General features: G+C 36.5%; 1 protein-coding gene across 3 annotated transcripts in view; it reads left to right on the forward strand.

Moving 5' to 3' along the window:
- Positions 1 to 16,602, forward strand: part of CERKL (CERK like autophagy regulator) — a 147,323-nt gene that overhangs the window by 35,207 nt on the left and 95,514 nt on the right. For 2 of the 3 annotated variants that reach the window (XM_060016492.1, XM_060016494.1), the window contains exon 2: positions 7,973 to 8,215. The exons of the other annotated variant lie outside the window; for it this stretch is intronic. In XM_060016492.1, the coding sequence (XP_059872475.1) occupies positions 7,973 to 8,215 (243 nt within the window). The remainder of the gene's footprint in view (positions 1 to 7,972; positions 8,216 to 16,602) is intronic. 3 annotated transcript variants of the gene reach the window in all.

Below are 16,602 nucleotides of genomic sequence, written 5' to 3' on the forward strand. Positions count from 1 at the left end.
TACTCAGTTAAGACACGTCGGTGGGGCTTCCCTCGTGGTGCAGTGATTAAGAATCCTCCTGACAATGCAGGCAGCATGGGTTTGAGCCCTGGTCTGGGAAGATCCCACATGCCGCGGAGCAACAAAGCCCTTGCACCACAACTACTGAGCCTAAGCTCTAGAGCCCGTGAGCCACAACTACTGAAGCCCATGCACCTAGAGCCCGTGCTCTGCAACAAGAGAAGCCACCACAATGAGAAGCCCATGCACAGCAATGAAGACCCAGTGCAGCCAAAAATAAATAAATTTATTTTAAGAAATAAATAAAAAAGACATTGGTGGTTTTCTGTTTTCCTACAGAATAGAGACAGAATAATGGTTTGCCTACTGTTTTAAGTTTGACTAGAATAAAAAACAGATCCAGAGGATCAGACGAGTGTGTGTTTACTTGAAGAAGGTCCTTACTAATGTGAAATGTGGGTAAAGACCAGCCAAATTGCTTGGATTTAAATCTTGGATCTGGCCCCTACCAGATGTATGACCGTGGACAAGTTATGTAAACACTCTGGCCTGAATTCCTTCTCTTTTAGGAAAAAGCATCTACCTCAGGTTAGTAGATCCACAGGTTAAGGGTTAAATGAGATAATAGATGTAAAGTGCTTATAGCAATGATATAGCACAGTGATATAGCACATGCTCATTAAATATTAGCTACCCTTACATTTTAGAAAATGGGATTTTTTTTTTTGCGGTACGCGGGCCTCTCACTGTTGTGGCCTCTCCCCTTGCGGAGCACAGGCTGCGGACGTGCAGGCTCAACGGCCATGGCTCACAGGCCCAGCCGCTCCGCGGCATGTGGGATCTTCCCGGACCGGGGCACGAACCCGTGTCCCCTGCATCGGCAGGCGGATTCTCAACCACTGCGCCACCAGGGAAGCCTAGAAAATGGGATTTTAACAATTAAAACTATGATCAGGAACTATTTTAGGATGAGCAAAGGAAACATCTTTTTCAATTAATTACAGAAATACTTTCATTGTAGGAAAATTAGAAATTCATATACGCAAACTAAATCACAAACTCATTCTCCTTCCAAGTTTTCATATGCATCTTCATACATATGTGCATATGGAAATATATTCCACATGCATTATGTGTTCAGTAAATATATACAAAACAGTAATGGAAATGTGCACTGTTTTAGACACTTTTCTAGTCAGATTTCTACATTTTAATGACTGAATTGCATTCTGGTATATGAGTCTGCTTCATTTATCAGAACGAATACTCTGTTATTTCATATTCAGGTTGTTTCCAAGTTTCACTCAAATAATGCTTGGGTAAGCATTCTTTTAGCTAAATTGTGCATGTTACTTATTCCCTTAGGGTAAATTCCTGGAAGTAAATTGCTGGATCAAAAATATGCATATTTTAAAGCACTTTCCCTTCTCTCCATTTTAAAAAAAATATAAAATGTAATGCTGACTACAGAGAGGGAGGTTTTTAAGAAAAAATTAATCTTATACTCCCTCATAGCTCTCTTTTCATGGGTAACCACTGTTTATTTTCCCCTTGGGTTTTTTTCTCCTTTTAAAGAAATGAGATCAAATTTCTCAGATTATTTTGTTACTTGCTTTTATTCCACTTATTCATACCTCTTAACATGAGTGTCTTTCCAGATTAGAACACAAAGATCTAATTTGCTCATTTGTGAGTTGAAGATTATGATTAAACTGTTCTCCTATTGAAGAACATGAATATTGCTTCAAATATTTTTGCTATTATAAATGCTGCAATTAACATTTTGAAATCTTTTGATACGTATTCCCAACTTGTTCTCCAGCAGTTACCATTTTTGCATTCCCACCAGTGCTGGGAGTGGTTCCCTTTACCGACATCATCACTGAGCATTATTTTTGATCTTGTGCCAATCTAAAAGGCAAAAAATGGTATCTTGTTGTTTTAATTTGCATTTCTTTGATTACTAATTAGATTGAACTTTCTCATATGTTCATTGGTCAATTTGCATTTCTTCTTCTGTGAAATGCCTGTCTGGGCCTTTTATGTACTTTTCCACTAAAGTGTTTCTTTTCTTGATTACATAGATTATTTAACTGTCATATGTTGCAAATATTTCTGCCCAGTTGGCTTTTGTTTGTGACTTCTTATGGGTCTTTAGGACTTTATTGGCATTAAATAACTTCTGTGTTGAGTATCTCAGTCTCTGTAATGTCTGCCTTTATTGCCATGCTATGGCTTTACTAATTTATGGTTATATAAAGTTCTTTCTAATCTAGGAATATTGGTGTATATTATGAAATAGAGATCTAGTTTTTCTTTTCTTTTTTAAAGATGAACCAGTTCTAAATCACCTTTCACTGAATATTTCCCACTGAACTTGGATACTACCATTATCACATTAGTGACTTAAAATATTTACAAGTATTTCTTTGGACCATTCATTTATCTATTCCTAGATGTTTAAATTATTATAGCCTTAAAAAATAGTATTTTATCTGACTGCGTATGTACTTCCCCTCATTACTGTTAAAACATTTTCTTCATTAATATATTTATTCCAAGAAAATTTGCAAATCATTTGATTAGGTTCCTTGCCCCTTACATCAAAGAAAATACCATTGAGATTTTGACTGGAATTGCATTAATGTAGTTATTAATAATGAGAATACTGGCATAAAAATATGTAATCTTCGAACTTGGTATGCCTTCATTTATTCAATTCTTTGTCTCTCAGTTTATTTTGAATGGCCTTTTCCACCCAAGCAAGTCCAGGATCATTTTGCTAAATTTGTTTCTGGATAATAATTTGCATAGGATCTCTTTATCTCCATTATGCTTTCTTTCTAGGTATTGATATATTTGTAACCAGCTTCCTTACTGGCTATTCTTATTAGTTCTATTGGTTTTAAGTTGACTCTTTTGAGTTTTGTGAATATATTGTGATACTATCTATAAATAGTTATAGTTTCAGCTGTCCCTCTACCCCTTCCACCATCAGTTGTTTTTATTTCATTTTCCTTATGTATGATAGTGACCAGAATGTCCAGAATAATTGAGAATAGTAAGAATGATAATAGGTATTCTCGCCCTGTTTCCGTAAATTTTTCTAGTTTTCACTATTAAGTTGGATCTTGGCTGTTGGTTTAGTATCTTTAAATTTGCAGTTTATAAGAGATTTTAACTAGGAATAGTCATTGAATTGCTTACTGCCAAAGTAAAGCACACACGGCAAGGAATTCAGACTAATATAGGACTTCGAGTGAAAAGTGTATATTTCATCCCTCTATTTTTTTTCCTCAGTGGTCCTTCCCTCCCTTTCTACTTCCCTCCTTTGGAGCGCTTATTTGCTGTATGTTTGACTACGTAAATACTCAAATTGATATGAGACGCAAGACGCAATATAACGAATATTATAAGTTTAGCCTAGAAGAAATTATTTGTAACATATATCATGCATATATAATAAAGGATTAATTTCAAGAATATTTGAAGGACTCCTACAAATTAGAAGAAATAGACAAGCAACCAAATAGAAATAGGGAAATGCATTTGTAGAGGCAACTCTTTTAAGAAATACAAATGAAAAATAAAAGATGTTCAACTTTATTGATTGTTTAACTGATTTTTGGAAAAGTACTCGCAGATATAATCAAGAATATAAATTCCTTTAGGGTAGGGAAGTGCTATGACCTGTCTATAACATTTAGCTTATGAAGCAGACACCCAGTAGCACCCGTATATGGGAGGCCAGTTTCTTTACACTTCACAAGGTATCATTTGCCATACAGACAGTACATACCACAGGGTGAGGATTTGTCGGGACCTTTGAAAGCCTGCTTCATTCCATTCTTTTTTTTTTTTTTTTTTTTTTTTGTGGTACGCAGGCCTCTCACTGCTGTGGCCCCTCCCGTTGCGGAGCACAGGCTCCGGACGCGCAGGCTCAGCGGCCATGGCCCACGGGGCCGGCCGCTCCGCGGCATGTGGGATCTTCCCGTACCGGGGCACGAACCCGCGTCCCCTGCATCGGCAGGCGGATTCTCAACCACTGCGCCACCAGGGAAGCCCCGATTCCATTCTTGACGGTAGTGGAAGGATGTAAGCTCTCCCTGGCCCCTCCCAATTGTTCTAGAGACCCTGGCCATATGCCTACCTGCTCAACAAGTGCAAATAACTTGTACTAAGCCCACCAGCTGCAGATATCTTAATGATGATTTACTGTGAAAGAGCTTGGTTTCCCTCATATATAACACATACTGTCCAGCTTTAGTTTCTAAGATATTCTTCCTGAGAAGGAACCAGGCTCCTTGAGGAATCCAGATGAGCTTGAAACACTATGTTGTTATAAGAAAGAAAGGTTATTTTCAAAGCTATTGGGATATTGTAACAAAGGAGGCAGATGGGAGGAACTCTCACTGGTCATTCTGTACCAATTTGGAGTATTCAAGTGGAAACAAGAATTTTAATTAATTGAAAAGTTGAGTCTATAAAAGGTCCTAACTTTATTATATGGTCAAAGGGAACAAACAATCTAAAATATGCTACAGCTGCATTTTCAAAATGTGTTCTAGGACCCTCTCAGGGAGTTTGGGAGATCAAAGCTATTTTCATAATTTTATTAAGAAGTTATTTGTTATTTGCACTCTTATTCTGTCTCGAGGGTACAGTTGAGTTTTCCAGAGGCTGAGATATGTGGTGACATATTTGCCCTGATGGCTAATACAGTGTGTGCTTTGTATTCTTGTGTTTAAAAAAGTCTCTGTTTTGATGTCTAATATGGTAAATATCAATAGATATAACCTCCATAAACAAAAGCTATTTGGGGCCCTCAGTCTTTAAGAATGTAAATGGGCTCTGAGACCAAAGAGATTGAGAGCCATTGAACTAGAGAAAAGTCAATCTTACCAACATGGGGTAATCCATTAGTACTTACAGAAGAGTGGGTGGGTTGACTCACTCTGTTCATGAAGGCACGTGGGACATTTTGGCTTCTGATGATACATTATTTTCACTCTGTTGATTAAGTGATGATTGTAGTAATAGTGATGGCTGTTTTATTTTCTAGAATATATAAATGTTTCCCATTGAAGTGATACTTTGAGGGTATTGATTCTCAAGTCACCGGGTGACAATAGAAGTAGACGGTATGCAGACCTGAAGCTTGAGCTTTCTGAGGAAATGACAGGCCTGAAAATTTGCCTGTGGGTTCACCCTATCCCACTGCCATAAGCACCGAGAGAAGAACTTGTCTTTGTTTCTTTTTCAGTGGTACATGTGCTTTGGGAGCAATTGGGCTGTTTGCTGAATGGTTGGGAAAGGCCCCCAAACTCCCTGAGAATGCAGAGAAAGAACTTAAATCACCTGAAAATTTTTGCTCCAGTCTGAGAATATCTTTATGCCTGCTTAAGGCCTAAGAAAGCTGAGAGAGGGCCTCTGCTTCCTGGGGCTATTTTAGCGCTGGTACCATTTCTACATCTGTTTCTATTGATTTCTTTGTCTCTTATCTTGGCTGGTATTTTTCTGCCTTTTTACATGTGTAGTGATTTGTGATTGAATGAGAGCAATTGTGAATTTTACCATTTAGAGTTGCTAAATATTTTCGTATTCCTGTAAATGCTTTTCTTTTTTTCTTTTTTAACATCTTTATTAGAGTATAATGGTGTGTCAGTTTCTGCTTTATAACAAAGTGAATCAGTTATACATACACATATGTCCCCATATCTCTTCCCTCTTGCATCTCCCTCCGTCCCTATCCCATCCCTCTAGGTGGTCACAAAGCACCGAGCTGATCTCCCTGTGCTATGCGGCTGCTTCCCACTAGCTATCTGTTTTACGTTTGGTAGTGTATATATGTCCATGCCACTCTCTCACTTTGTCACAGCTTAACTTCCCCCTCCCCATATCCTCAAGTCCATTCTCTAGTAGGTCTGCATCTTTATTCCCGTCTTGCCCCTCGGTTTTTCTGACCATTTTCTACTTTTTTTTTTTTTTAGATTCCATATATATGTATTAGCATACAGTATTTGTTTTTCTCTTTCTGACTTACTTCACTCTGTATGACAGACTCTAGGTCCATCCACCTCACTACAAATAACTCAGTTTCGTTCCTTTTTATGGATGAGTAATATTCCATTGTATATATGTGCCACATCTTCTTTATCCATTCATCTGTTGATGGACACTTAGGTTGCTTCCATGTCCTGCAACTGACAAAGGATTAATCTCCAAAACATACAAGCAACTCATGCAGCTCAATATCAAAAAAACAAACAACCCAATCCAAAAATGGGCAGAAGACCTAAACAGACATTTCTCCAAAGAAAATATACAGATTGCCAACAAACACATGAAAGAATGCTCAACATCATTAATCATTAGAGAAATGCAAATCAAAACTACAATGAGATATCATCTGACACCGGTCAGAATGGCCATCATCAAAAAATCTACAAACAGTAAATGCTGGAGAGGGTGGGGAGAAAAGGGAACCCTCTTGCACTGTTGGTGGGAATGTAAATTGATGCAGCCACTATGGAGAACAGTATGGAGATTCCTTAAGAAACTAAAAATAGAACTATCATATGACCCAGCAATCCCACTACTGGGCATATACCCTGAGAAAACCATAACTCAAAAAGAGTCATGTACCAAAATGTTCATTGCAGCTCCAGTAAATACTCTTGAGCTTTGTTCTAGGATGTTAAGTTACTTGGAAACACTTGAATCCTTTTGAGGGTTGCTCTTAAGCTTTGTTAGGTGGAATCAGAGCAGCCTTTGGTCAGCTCACTAACGAGACAATACTTTTTTAAGTGCTCTCCCCAAAGTCCCACGAATTTCATTATTTTTCCACTTTGGCTGGTGGAAACACCTGTGTGATCTCTGAGTGTTGTTCTCTCTAATCCTTTGGGTAATTCTTTCCCTGGCCTCACACATATACAGATCCATGCTCAGCTGAAGATTCAGGGGGAAGATCTATAGAGTTCTCTTTCTTTTTATAATAATTTTCCAAGTGAACTCTAAGTCATCTTGGCTTTCCTGGCTCCTCAGTCCCCCTCAACTCAGGGAGACAACCAGACTCCACCAGGGTTCCGCTCCCTGTGGCCTGGGACAGTCGGCTTGTAATCATATGGCTTCTTTGTTTTCCCCCTCTCAGGAATCACTGTCCCGTGCTACCTAATGTCCCATGTCTGAAACTGATGTTTCCTTTCTCTGGTGTGCTCTTTTAGTCGTTTCAGGCAGAAGGTAAAAGCATTCCCTGTGATTCCATGTGGGCCAGAGTGGAAGTTTTGAAAGTACTATTTTTAAAGTATAAAACACTTCTACTTTGAGAGTCAGTTGAAAAAGTCCATTATCACAACAACAGGTGTTTTCTGACCTGTGTTTAAACATAACCAGTAAAATTTCATGCCACTATAAAATAAAGTCTGACTATAGTAAGATTCAGGTGCATCTTTCTTTTTAGAATAGCAGGCATTCATAATGCTTTCTGCTCACAGTAATCTTGCTCTGTTTCCTTTTTGCATATGTGTTACTTTCCCTAGAATGTAAATTTTCTTTCCTTTACATGTTGCCTTCAACAACCTGTCATAAACTCACTTCTGTTAGTGAATTCTCTTCTTTCCGTTACTTTACTCTGTCCTTGTAAGTACCAGGAAGCCTCTTGCATGATACTCACTTATTATTATTGAAATGTTGCTTTGTTTATGTTCCTGGAATTCTTCATACATTGAATATTCTCAGATTCTGAATGTCCTAGGCCTTGTGTGGCAGGGACTCCCTTCCACTTCTTCTATTTATGGGAAAATAGACCCAATTTTTCTTTTTTTATCCCCACCCATCTCATACAGGACTTGACATAAAGCATAATCAGTAAAATAACAGATGATAACGATTTTGTGGGTTTTCACTATTTATTAGTCATACATATAAGATATAGACACAGTGGTTTTGATTAGAAAATTTAATTTCTTTTCAGGTGATTCCAAGTATAATTTTCTACATAAAGAAGAATTTATTGAACTCAAAGACATATTCTCTGTCAAACTGAAACGGCGTTATTCAGTTAAACAGCAGAGAAGTGGTACTTTATTAGGAATCACACTCTTCATATGTTTGAAAAAGGAACAAAATAAATTAAAGGATTCTACACTTGATCTTATTAATTTAAGTGAAGACCACTGTGACGTATGGTTTAGACAGTTCAAGAAAATTTTGGCAGGTAAGTACTCCTTGTGGAGATTTTTAATGAGTCTAGTTTCCTTGACGTAGGTTATTAATCTAAACATGACACTGTATTTATCAGTACAGTAACCCTTGATTATGTTGAGGTCATTTGCTTCTGTTGTTAGTTTGTTAAGTGTTTTTATCATGAAAGGTGTTGAATTTGGTCACATGCTTTTTCTACATCAATTGAAATAATCATATGGCTTTTTCCTTTCATTCTATTAATGTGGTGTATTACATTGATTGATTTTCATATGTTGAACCATCCTTGCATTCCAGGAATAAATCCCACATGGTCATGGTATATAATTCTTTTAATATTTTACTGAATTTGGTTTGCTAGTATTTTGTTGAGGATTTTAACATTGATATTTGTGAGAAATATCTGTGTGTAGTTTTCTTTTCTGCTTTTATTATCTTTTTTCTGACTTTGCTATCAAGGTGATGCTGACCTTATAGAATGACTTAGGAAATAACTGTTGAATGACCTCTTCCTTAAAGAAACTTTGATCATCTGAAATAAAACAATTCTTAAATATTTTTTTTCACTTGTTATTTTTCTATTAATGTTTCTTTTGAGCTTATATTGGAATTTGCTTTTCTTCCACCTACACATTGATGGCAAGTGCATATATGTACTGGATGGCTTGAGAATAACAGTTTTTTTTAAATTGGAGTATAGTTGATTTACAATATTGTGTTAGTTTCAGGTGTACAGCAGTGTGATTTGGTTATACATATATATATGTATGTGTGTGTGTGTGTGTGTGTATATTCCTTTTTTTCTATTCTTTTCTGTTCTTTTCTATTCTTTTTTATTACAAGATATTGAATACAGTTCCCTGTGTTATACAGTAAATTCTTGTTGTTTATCTGTTTTATATATGGTAGCGTGCATCTGTTAATCCCATACTCCCAATTTATCCCTCCCCCCCTTTCCCTTTGGTAACCATAAGTTTGTTTTCTATGTCTGTGAGTTTGGGTTTTTTAAATAAGTTCATCTGTACTATTTTTTAGATTCCACATAAAAGTGATATCATAATATTTATCTTTCTCTGTCTGACTTAGTATGATAATCTCTACATACATGTTGCTGAAAATGGCATTATTTCATTCTTTTTTATGGCTGACTAATATTCCATTGTGTGTGTGTGTGTGTGTGTATCACATCTTCTTTATCCATTCATCTGTGGATGGACACTTAGGGTGCTTCCATGTCCTGGCTATTGTAAAAAGTGCCTCCATGAATATTGGGGTGCATGTATCTTTTTGAATTAAAGTTTTCATCTTTTCCAAGTATATGCTCAGGAGTGGCATTGCTGGATCAGACAGTAACTATTTTTAGTTTATTGAGGACCCTCCACACTGTTCTCCATAGTGGCTGCACCAATTTACATTCCCACCAACAGTGCAAGAGGGTTCCCTTTTCTCCACATCCTCTCCAGCATTTATTATTTGTAGACTTTTTGATGATGGCCATTCTGACTGGTGTGGGGTGATACCTCATTGTAGTTTTGATTTGCCGTTCTCTAATAATTAGTGATGGTGAGCATCTTTTCATGTGCCTGTTGTCCATCTGCATGTCTTCTTTGGAGAAATGTCTGTTTAGGTCTTCTGTCCATTTTTGGATTGGGTTGTTTGTTTTTTGAAATTGAGTTGTATGCACTGTTTGTATATTTTGGAAATTAAGCCCTTGTCAGTCACATCATTTGCAATTCTCTCCCAGTCTATAGGTTGTCTTTTGTTTTTGTTTATGGTTTCCTTTGCTCTACAAATCTTATAAGTTTGATTTATAGGTCTCATTTGTTTATTTTTGCTTGTATTTACATTGCCTTGGGAGACTGACCTAAGAACACATCAGTGCTATTTATGTCAGCGAATGTTTTGCCTATGTTCTCTTCTAGGAGTTTCATGGTGTCATGTCTCATATTTAAGTCTTTAAGCCATTTGAGTTTATATTTTGTGTATGGTGTGAGAGAGTGTTCTAACTTCATTGATGTACACATGGCTGTCCAGTGAGGATAACAGTTTTTTGAAGATAATATTTAAATTGTCTATATTTCAGGGTAGATTTTTCTGAAGGTAATAACCAGAGAAAAGAGAGCATTTACTAGAATATTATCTCCTTTTGAATTCAGTTGTATCTAAAATTTCTGAATGGCATTTATATTTTACATTTTAAATAAAGTGCATGAATAGACATATAAAGCAAATTGGATTTCTAAAGGTATCTAGGTAAAGTATAATCAAACTGAGTTTTAGGACTTTTTTCTTCTCATAAACTTGTAAGTCTTGCTTTCTTTTTTTTCGTTTTTTGTTTTGGCCATTTCTTCCTGTTTGCCAGATTGATCAAGGTAGAGGCAGCTGGTGTAGTTGATGCACAGCTTGGGGTAAGATGACTCAGGACAGAGATGGGTGCCAGACAAAGAGCAGGCACATGGCGAGGTTAGAAATTTTCAGGCCAGGAATCATTGACCAAGAAGACTGAGGACCCAAGTTGGTCAAGGGCAGCCAACTGATACGATTTTATGCACAAAAGATGAGGTGAAGGGAAATATTAGAGCTAGGAGAACTGTTACTAAGTGGTCCCTTCAAAGAGACCTGATTGTTTTAAGAAGACAGGAAACTACAGAGGCTGTAGTTTGGTTCATCTCTCTGGAAACATACAGGAAAAAAAAAAAAAAAAAAAAATATATATATATATATATATATATAAAAGTATTCCACTTTAATGGTGAGTCTTTTACAGTGTTCTTATTTTAAATTCATTTGAGAAGAGATAAAAGAAGTTAAAATGAAAATGAAAACTTAATTGAATAAATTTCCTTAGATGGGCAGGTATTCGTGGGACTTGAATGGTCTATAAAATAAGAATGTGTCATTTGATTAGGAGAGGCAAAGCTCTTCCTTGCATTGACGGTCTGAGGAAGTCTCCCCAGGGGCTTATGAAGGGCTGGCTGAGTGATGTGAGAGACAACTTCCGCAATATATCTCACCCATAAGACCAAAAGCAAGTAAGCAGAGGGCATCACAAGAAAGCCCAGTTCCGTAAAAGCAATTTTATTGGAGTAGAGCAACTTGTCCAAACACACACACACCACAAAAATACTGTCCACATATTTTTTCAGTTTAATGAATGACGTTTTGGTTTGATCCAGGATTAAAATCTAGGCAATTATAGAGATGAATAAAGTACATATTTTTTAAGCTATCGTCCTTTGGGAATGTTACTTTTTGTACCTTTGATTTTGATAACAGTTGGAGGTAGTGAAATATATGAGGTCATATTCTCTGCCATGGTCCTGGAGGACAGAGCGATTTTGCTGATTAAAAGCAAATAGATTGACTTGAAATCAACCAATGCAAACAAACAAAACAGGTTTGAAATCATCTAATAAAAATGAAGGAACCGAATCAGGATGGTCTGAATGAATGGCTGTTCCATTTCTGCCTCTCAGTAGACTCAGTAGGTCCTATAGGAGGAGCCAACTCCTCAACCCCATGCCTCACAAAGGCAGTTCTGGGTCAGTTTCATCGTACGCAAATGCACGCTCAAGCTCCAAAGATCTCTGCCAAATGCTGCATAATACTGACACTTCCTTTCTTAAGTTTGTAATCTTAGAGCGTTTTTGTTCATATTTCTTTTACTTTCAAAGCTAGGTAATCCAGGTGTTTATTAAAATGCCTATTGTCTGAGAGTCAAATACAATTGGCTCGAGGCTCTTTCCATAAATAGAGGTGGCCTGTGTCTTTCCCACTCTTTTTGGGATGAAGTTGATTATTCACTTCTTCCTGGTCCTCTTTTGTTCTTATTTCCACAGAGTCGGGTCTCTTTGTGGATTATCTTTGTATCTCACATCCATTGTCCCTATTCTGTACCGTATATACTGCATCAGGTTTGGCAGATAGTGATTGCTGGTTTCCAAAAAAATTTTTTGACAGTTCCCAACCAAGGAATTAGTGTTTGCAATAGACCTGACGTAAGTTCAGGGGATGAGAGAAGTTTACATCACAAAACTATAAATGCCCTACATTTGAATTTTAGACATTACTATTTTTTTTTTTTTTTTTTTTTTTTGCGGTACGCGGGCCTCTCACTGTTGTGGCCTCTCCCGTTACGGAGCACAGGCTCCGGACGTGCAGGCTCAGCGGCCATGGCTCATGGGCCTAGCCACTCCGCGGCATGTGGGATCCTACCGGACCGGGGCACGAACCCGTGTCCCCTGCATCGGCAGGCGGACTCTCAACCACTGCGCCACCAGGGAAGCCCTAGACATTACTATTTTAAGTCCAAAGATCTTGCTTTAACTGGTTCTGTGGCAAAACAGTGAATTAAAAAAATATATATTTTTCCATTGATTTTGAATATTGTCTTTAATCAGCAAATGGATTTTTTTCCTGTAAGCTTTTACATCTTTTTCTCCTTTATTCTTCTATTAAGACAAACATGAAGAAGGTATTAAAAGCCTCAACTAGTTGGTCTTTTAGTGAGATTAGTCTAACAATTATAATTTTAGAATATTTGGATATTAAATTTTCAAATATGCACATTTATATTTTGAACTGGAGCAATGAATAAGATTTGATGAATTTTTGAGGAAAGACCAAATTGGCAGTACTAAAAGGAGGATGAAGCCAACTCTCAAATATTGATACTTGAAGTTTCAAGACATTGACAAAGAGTAGCCAGATTAAAAAGGGTTTATGAGTATAAAAAAGGAGTCTTAGAACTGTTTCTATATTTATTTGGAAAAAAATTAACTCCTTTTACATTCCAATTTTTAATAACACAGTTGAGCACAGTATCTTTTTTATTCTTAGTAATAGAAAAGTCACCATAACTTTATTGACTAATAGTCAATATAAGTTAATTCATCCAACACACATTTTGGATCAGGCACTGTGTTAAGTGCTGGAAATACAAAAAAGAATGAAATGTAATCCTGTATAGAGCACTCTTGCCCTAGGAGACAGACAAGAAAACTCGTATTATAAATGTGTTAAGGGCCACAATGAAGATATGAAAAATTCAGTAGGGAACATCACCATTTATCATTGAATCAGAAATTTAAATCTTAAAAAATTAAGGCTGAAATGTAGTCACTGATAAGCCTAATATGTAGTCATTGTGGTGAAAGTCATTTAACGTAGTCTCTTCTGCTTTTTTTTATACCTGTGATGCAAAGATAAACATGCACAACCTTTAACTATAGCATGTGTGTACACTAGATGCATTAACTTTTATTCAATTAGGGTGTGTGATCCAGTCTCTGCATATTTGAGTTTCCTGGAAATGGTGAATTGCAAGCTTCTCTGCACCCTCAACCAACCTTTTCTCTAGGTACTATAATCTATACTTTAAAGCATATTCATAGGCTTTCTGACAGGTATCCCATATAGGGGGACAAAACAAAGTATCCCTAAGGTGATATTTAGGGCCACTCAAAACTGAAAGATTTTCAGGAGTTGAACTGGTTGATCTTCAGTGGAGGACTTAGGGGAATGGTGTGGAAATGAAGAAAAAGATTTTAGGGCTTCCCTCGTGGCACAGTGGTTGAGAGTCCGCCTGCCGATGCAGGGGACACGGGTTCGTGCCCCGGTCCGGGAAGATCCCACATGCCATGGAGCGGCTGGGCCCGTGAGCCATGGCCACTGAGCCCGTGCGTCCGGAGCCTGTGCTCCGCAACGGGAGAGGCCGCAACAGTGAGAGGCCCGCATACTGCAAAAAAAAAAAAAAAAAAAAGATTAAAAAAAAATCTAAAGCCTTATGCCCAAGTAACTTGGAGAGTGGTAAAGTCATAAACAGAGTGAAATCCGGACACTGGTTGATTTGAAGGAAAGATGTTCTGTTGCAGACACATTTGGCATATATAACATCTGTTGGAGATGTGCAGCAGGCTGGCAGTTTGAGAGGAGTGCATGAAGAGGTGAAGAAGAGCTGATGTGATGGGAATAGATGAAAGACTGCAAGGAAGTAGTATACTTCCTTCCTAGTTAAAAAAAAAAAAAGCAAAGGGCTAAATACAGAATCTTGGGGGGATACTCATACATTAAAATAGGCAGAGGAGACAAAAGCCAGAACTAAAATAGAAGGAATGGTAAAAAGAAAAAAAAAATGAAGAACCCTTTTATCATAAGACCATTGAATTTTGTGATTATATTTTGGTTTTTCTAATTTATTTGTAATATTTAATTGTTACCCAGAGACAACTGACAAAGGTATTTTTAGCCCATATTTGACTGAGTTAGTTCTGTTATCATATTTTTCTGTTTCATTTTTAAATGCTAACTTCACGAACCATTTTGATTAAACACACTTTGTCCTTGTAATATAATTTGCTCTTAGCTTCTAGTTGAACAGCCTCCAGGTTTTCAGTTCTGAAAAACAAAGAAAATAGAAAAATTACTTAAATAAATATTTGGCTTTTATTCCTAAGAAGAGCAAGTTTTCCTAGTTTCCCAAAGACGTCGAATCTGATTTCCATGTGATAATAATGATGGTTTTCATAGGATCCTTTCCTCAATAGTAAAAACCAGGGCTTCTAAACAATATTTTGTTTAATATTCATGTTGTCTTATGTAAGAAATTCATGGTAAAATATGTTTTGGGGTTTTTAAAAATCCAAACTGTATCGTGATTCATATTATCATGAACCAGGTAGAGTTTTTCTTAGGAGGAGAACATAATGATGTGAAGTTTTACTAGGATGTGCTGCCAGATGATGTACTTATAAGGAGAAATAAACTGGAAATCAACAGTATAATGCTTATCTTAAGATGAGCGTTTGTTATATATCAAAAGTATGATAGCTTCAGACATTTCGTTGTACAGTATTTGAGTTAGCAACACCTGCCTCCCTAGGGACAAATTATTTTCTGCAAGGACATTTTGTCTGAAGTATGGGTAGTTTTTCCTTTGAAGCACCAAAAAAATGATTCAAGACTTTGGTTGATGAGCATTTGAGTTGGACGTTAAAATATGAATGTCACTTAAACATTTAAAAAAATTTTTTAATTAAAAAAATTTTATTGAAATATGGTAAATTTACAGTGTTGTGTTAGGTTCAGGTATACATCAAAGCGGTTCAGTTTTATATATATTCTTTTTAAAATTTCTCTTACATTACATGTTATTACAAGATATTTAGTATAGTTCCCTGTGTAATACAGTAGGTCCTTGTTCGTTATCTATTTTATATATAGTAGTGTGCATACTTTAATCCCCAAATCCTAATTTACCCCCTCTTTAGTAACCATAAGTTTGTTTTCTATGTTTGTAAGTCTATTTATGTTTTGTGAATAAGTTCATTTGCATATATTTTTTTAGATTCCACAAATAAGTGATATCATGATATTTATTTTTTTCTGTCTGGCTTACTTCACTGAGTATGATAATCTCTAGGTCCATCCATATTACTGCAAAGAGCATTATTTCATTCTTTTTTTATGGCTGAGTAATATTCCATTGTGTGTGTGTATGTGTGTGTATATATATATATATACCACTTCTTCTTTATCCATTCATCTGTTGATGGACGTTGAGGTTGCTTCCATGTCTTGGCTATTGTAAATATTACTGCTATGAGCATTGGGGTGCATGTATCTTTTCAGATTATGGTTTTCTCCAGATATATGCCCAGGAGTGAAATTGGAGGATCATATGGTAGCTCTGTTTTTAGTTTTTTCAAGAACCTCCATACTGTTCTCCACAGTAGTTTACATTTGCACCAACAGTGTAGGAGGGTTCCTTTTTCTCCACACCCTCTCCAGGATTTATTGTTTGTAGACTTTTTTTAAAAAAATGTTTATTTATTTTCTTATTAGAAATCCATTTTATACACATCAGTGTATACATGTCAATCCCAATCTCCCAATTCATCCCACCACCACCACCCTCACCCCCCGCCACTTTGCCCCCTTGGTGTCCATATGTTTGTCTTCTACTTCTGTGTCTTAATTTCTGCTCTGCAAACCGGTTCATCTGTACCATTTTCTGTGTTCCACATATATGCGTTAATATATGATATTTCTCTTTCTGACATACTTCACTATGTATGACAGTTTCTAGATGCATCCACATCTCTACAAATGACCCAAGTTCGTTCCTTTTCATGGCTGAGTAATATTCCATTGTATATATGTACCACATCTTCTTTATGCATTTGTCTGTCGATGGTCATTTAGGTTGTTTCCATGACCTGGCTGTTGTAAATAGTGCTTCAATGAACATTGGGGTGCAAGTGTCTTTTACTGTTTTTTTAAATACCTTGTTTTTACCTTAATTTTTTTTAACATTTTTATTGGAATATAATTGCTTTACAATGGTGTGTTAGTTTCTGCTTTATAACAAAGTGAATCAGTTATACATATATCCCCATATCT

Source organism: Delphinus delphis, chromosome 7 (assembly GCF_949987515.2).
Source record: "Delphinus delphis chromosome 7, mDelDel1.2, whole genome shotgun sequence".
Taxonomy (NCBI): Eukaryota; Metazoa; Chordata; class Mammalia; order Artiodactyla; family Delphinidae; genus Delphinus; species Delphinus delphis.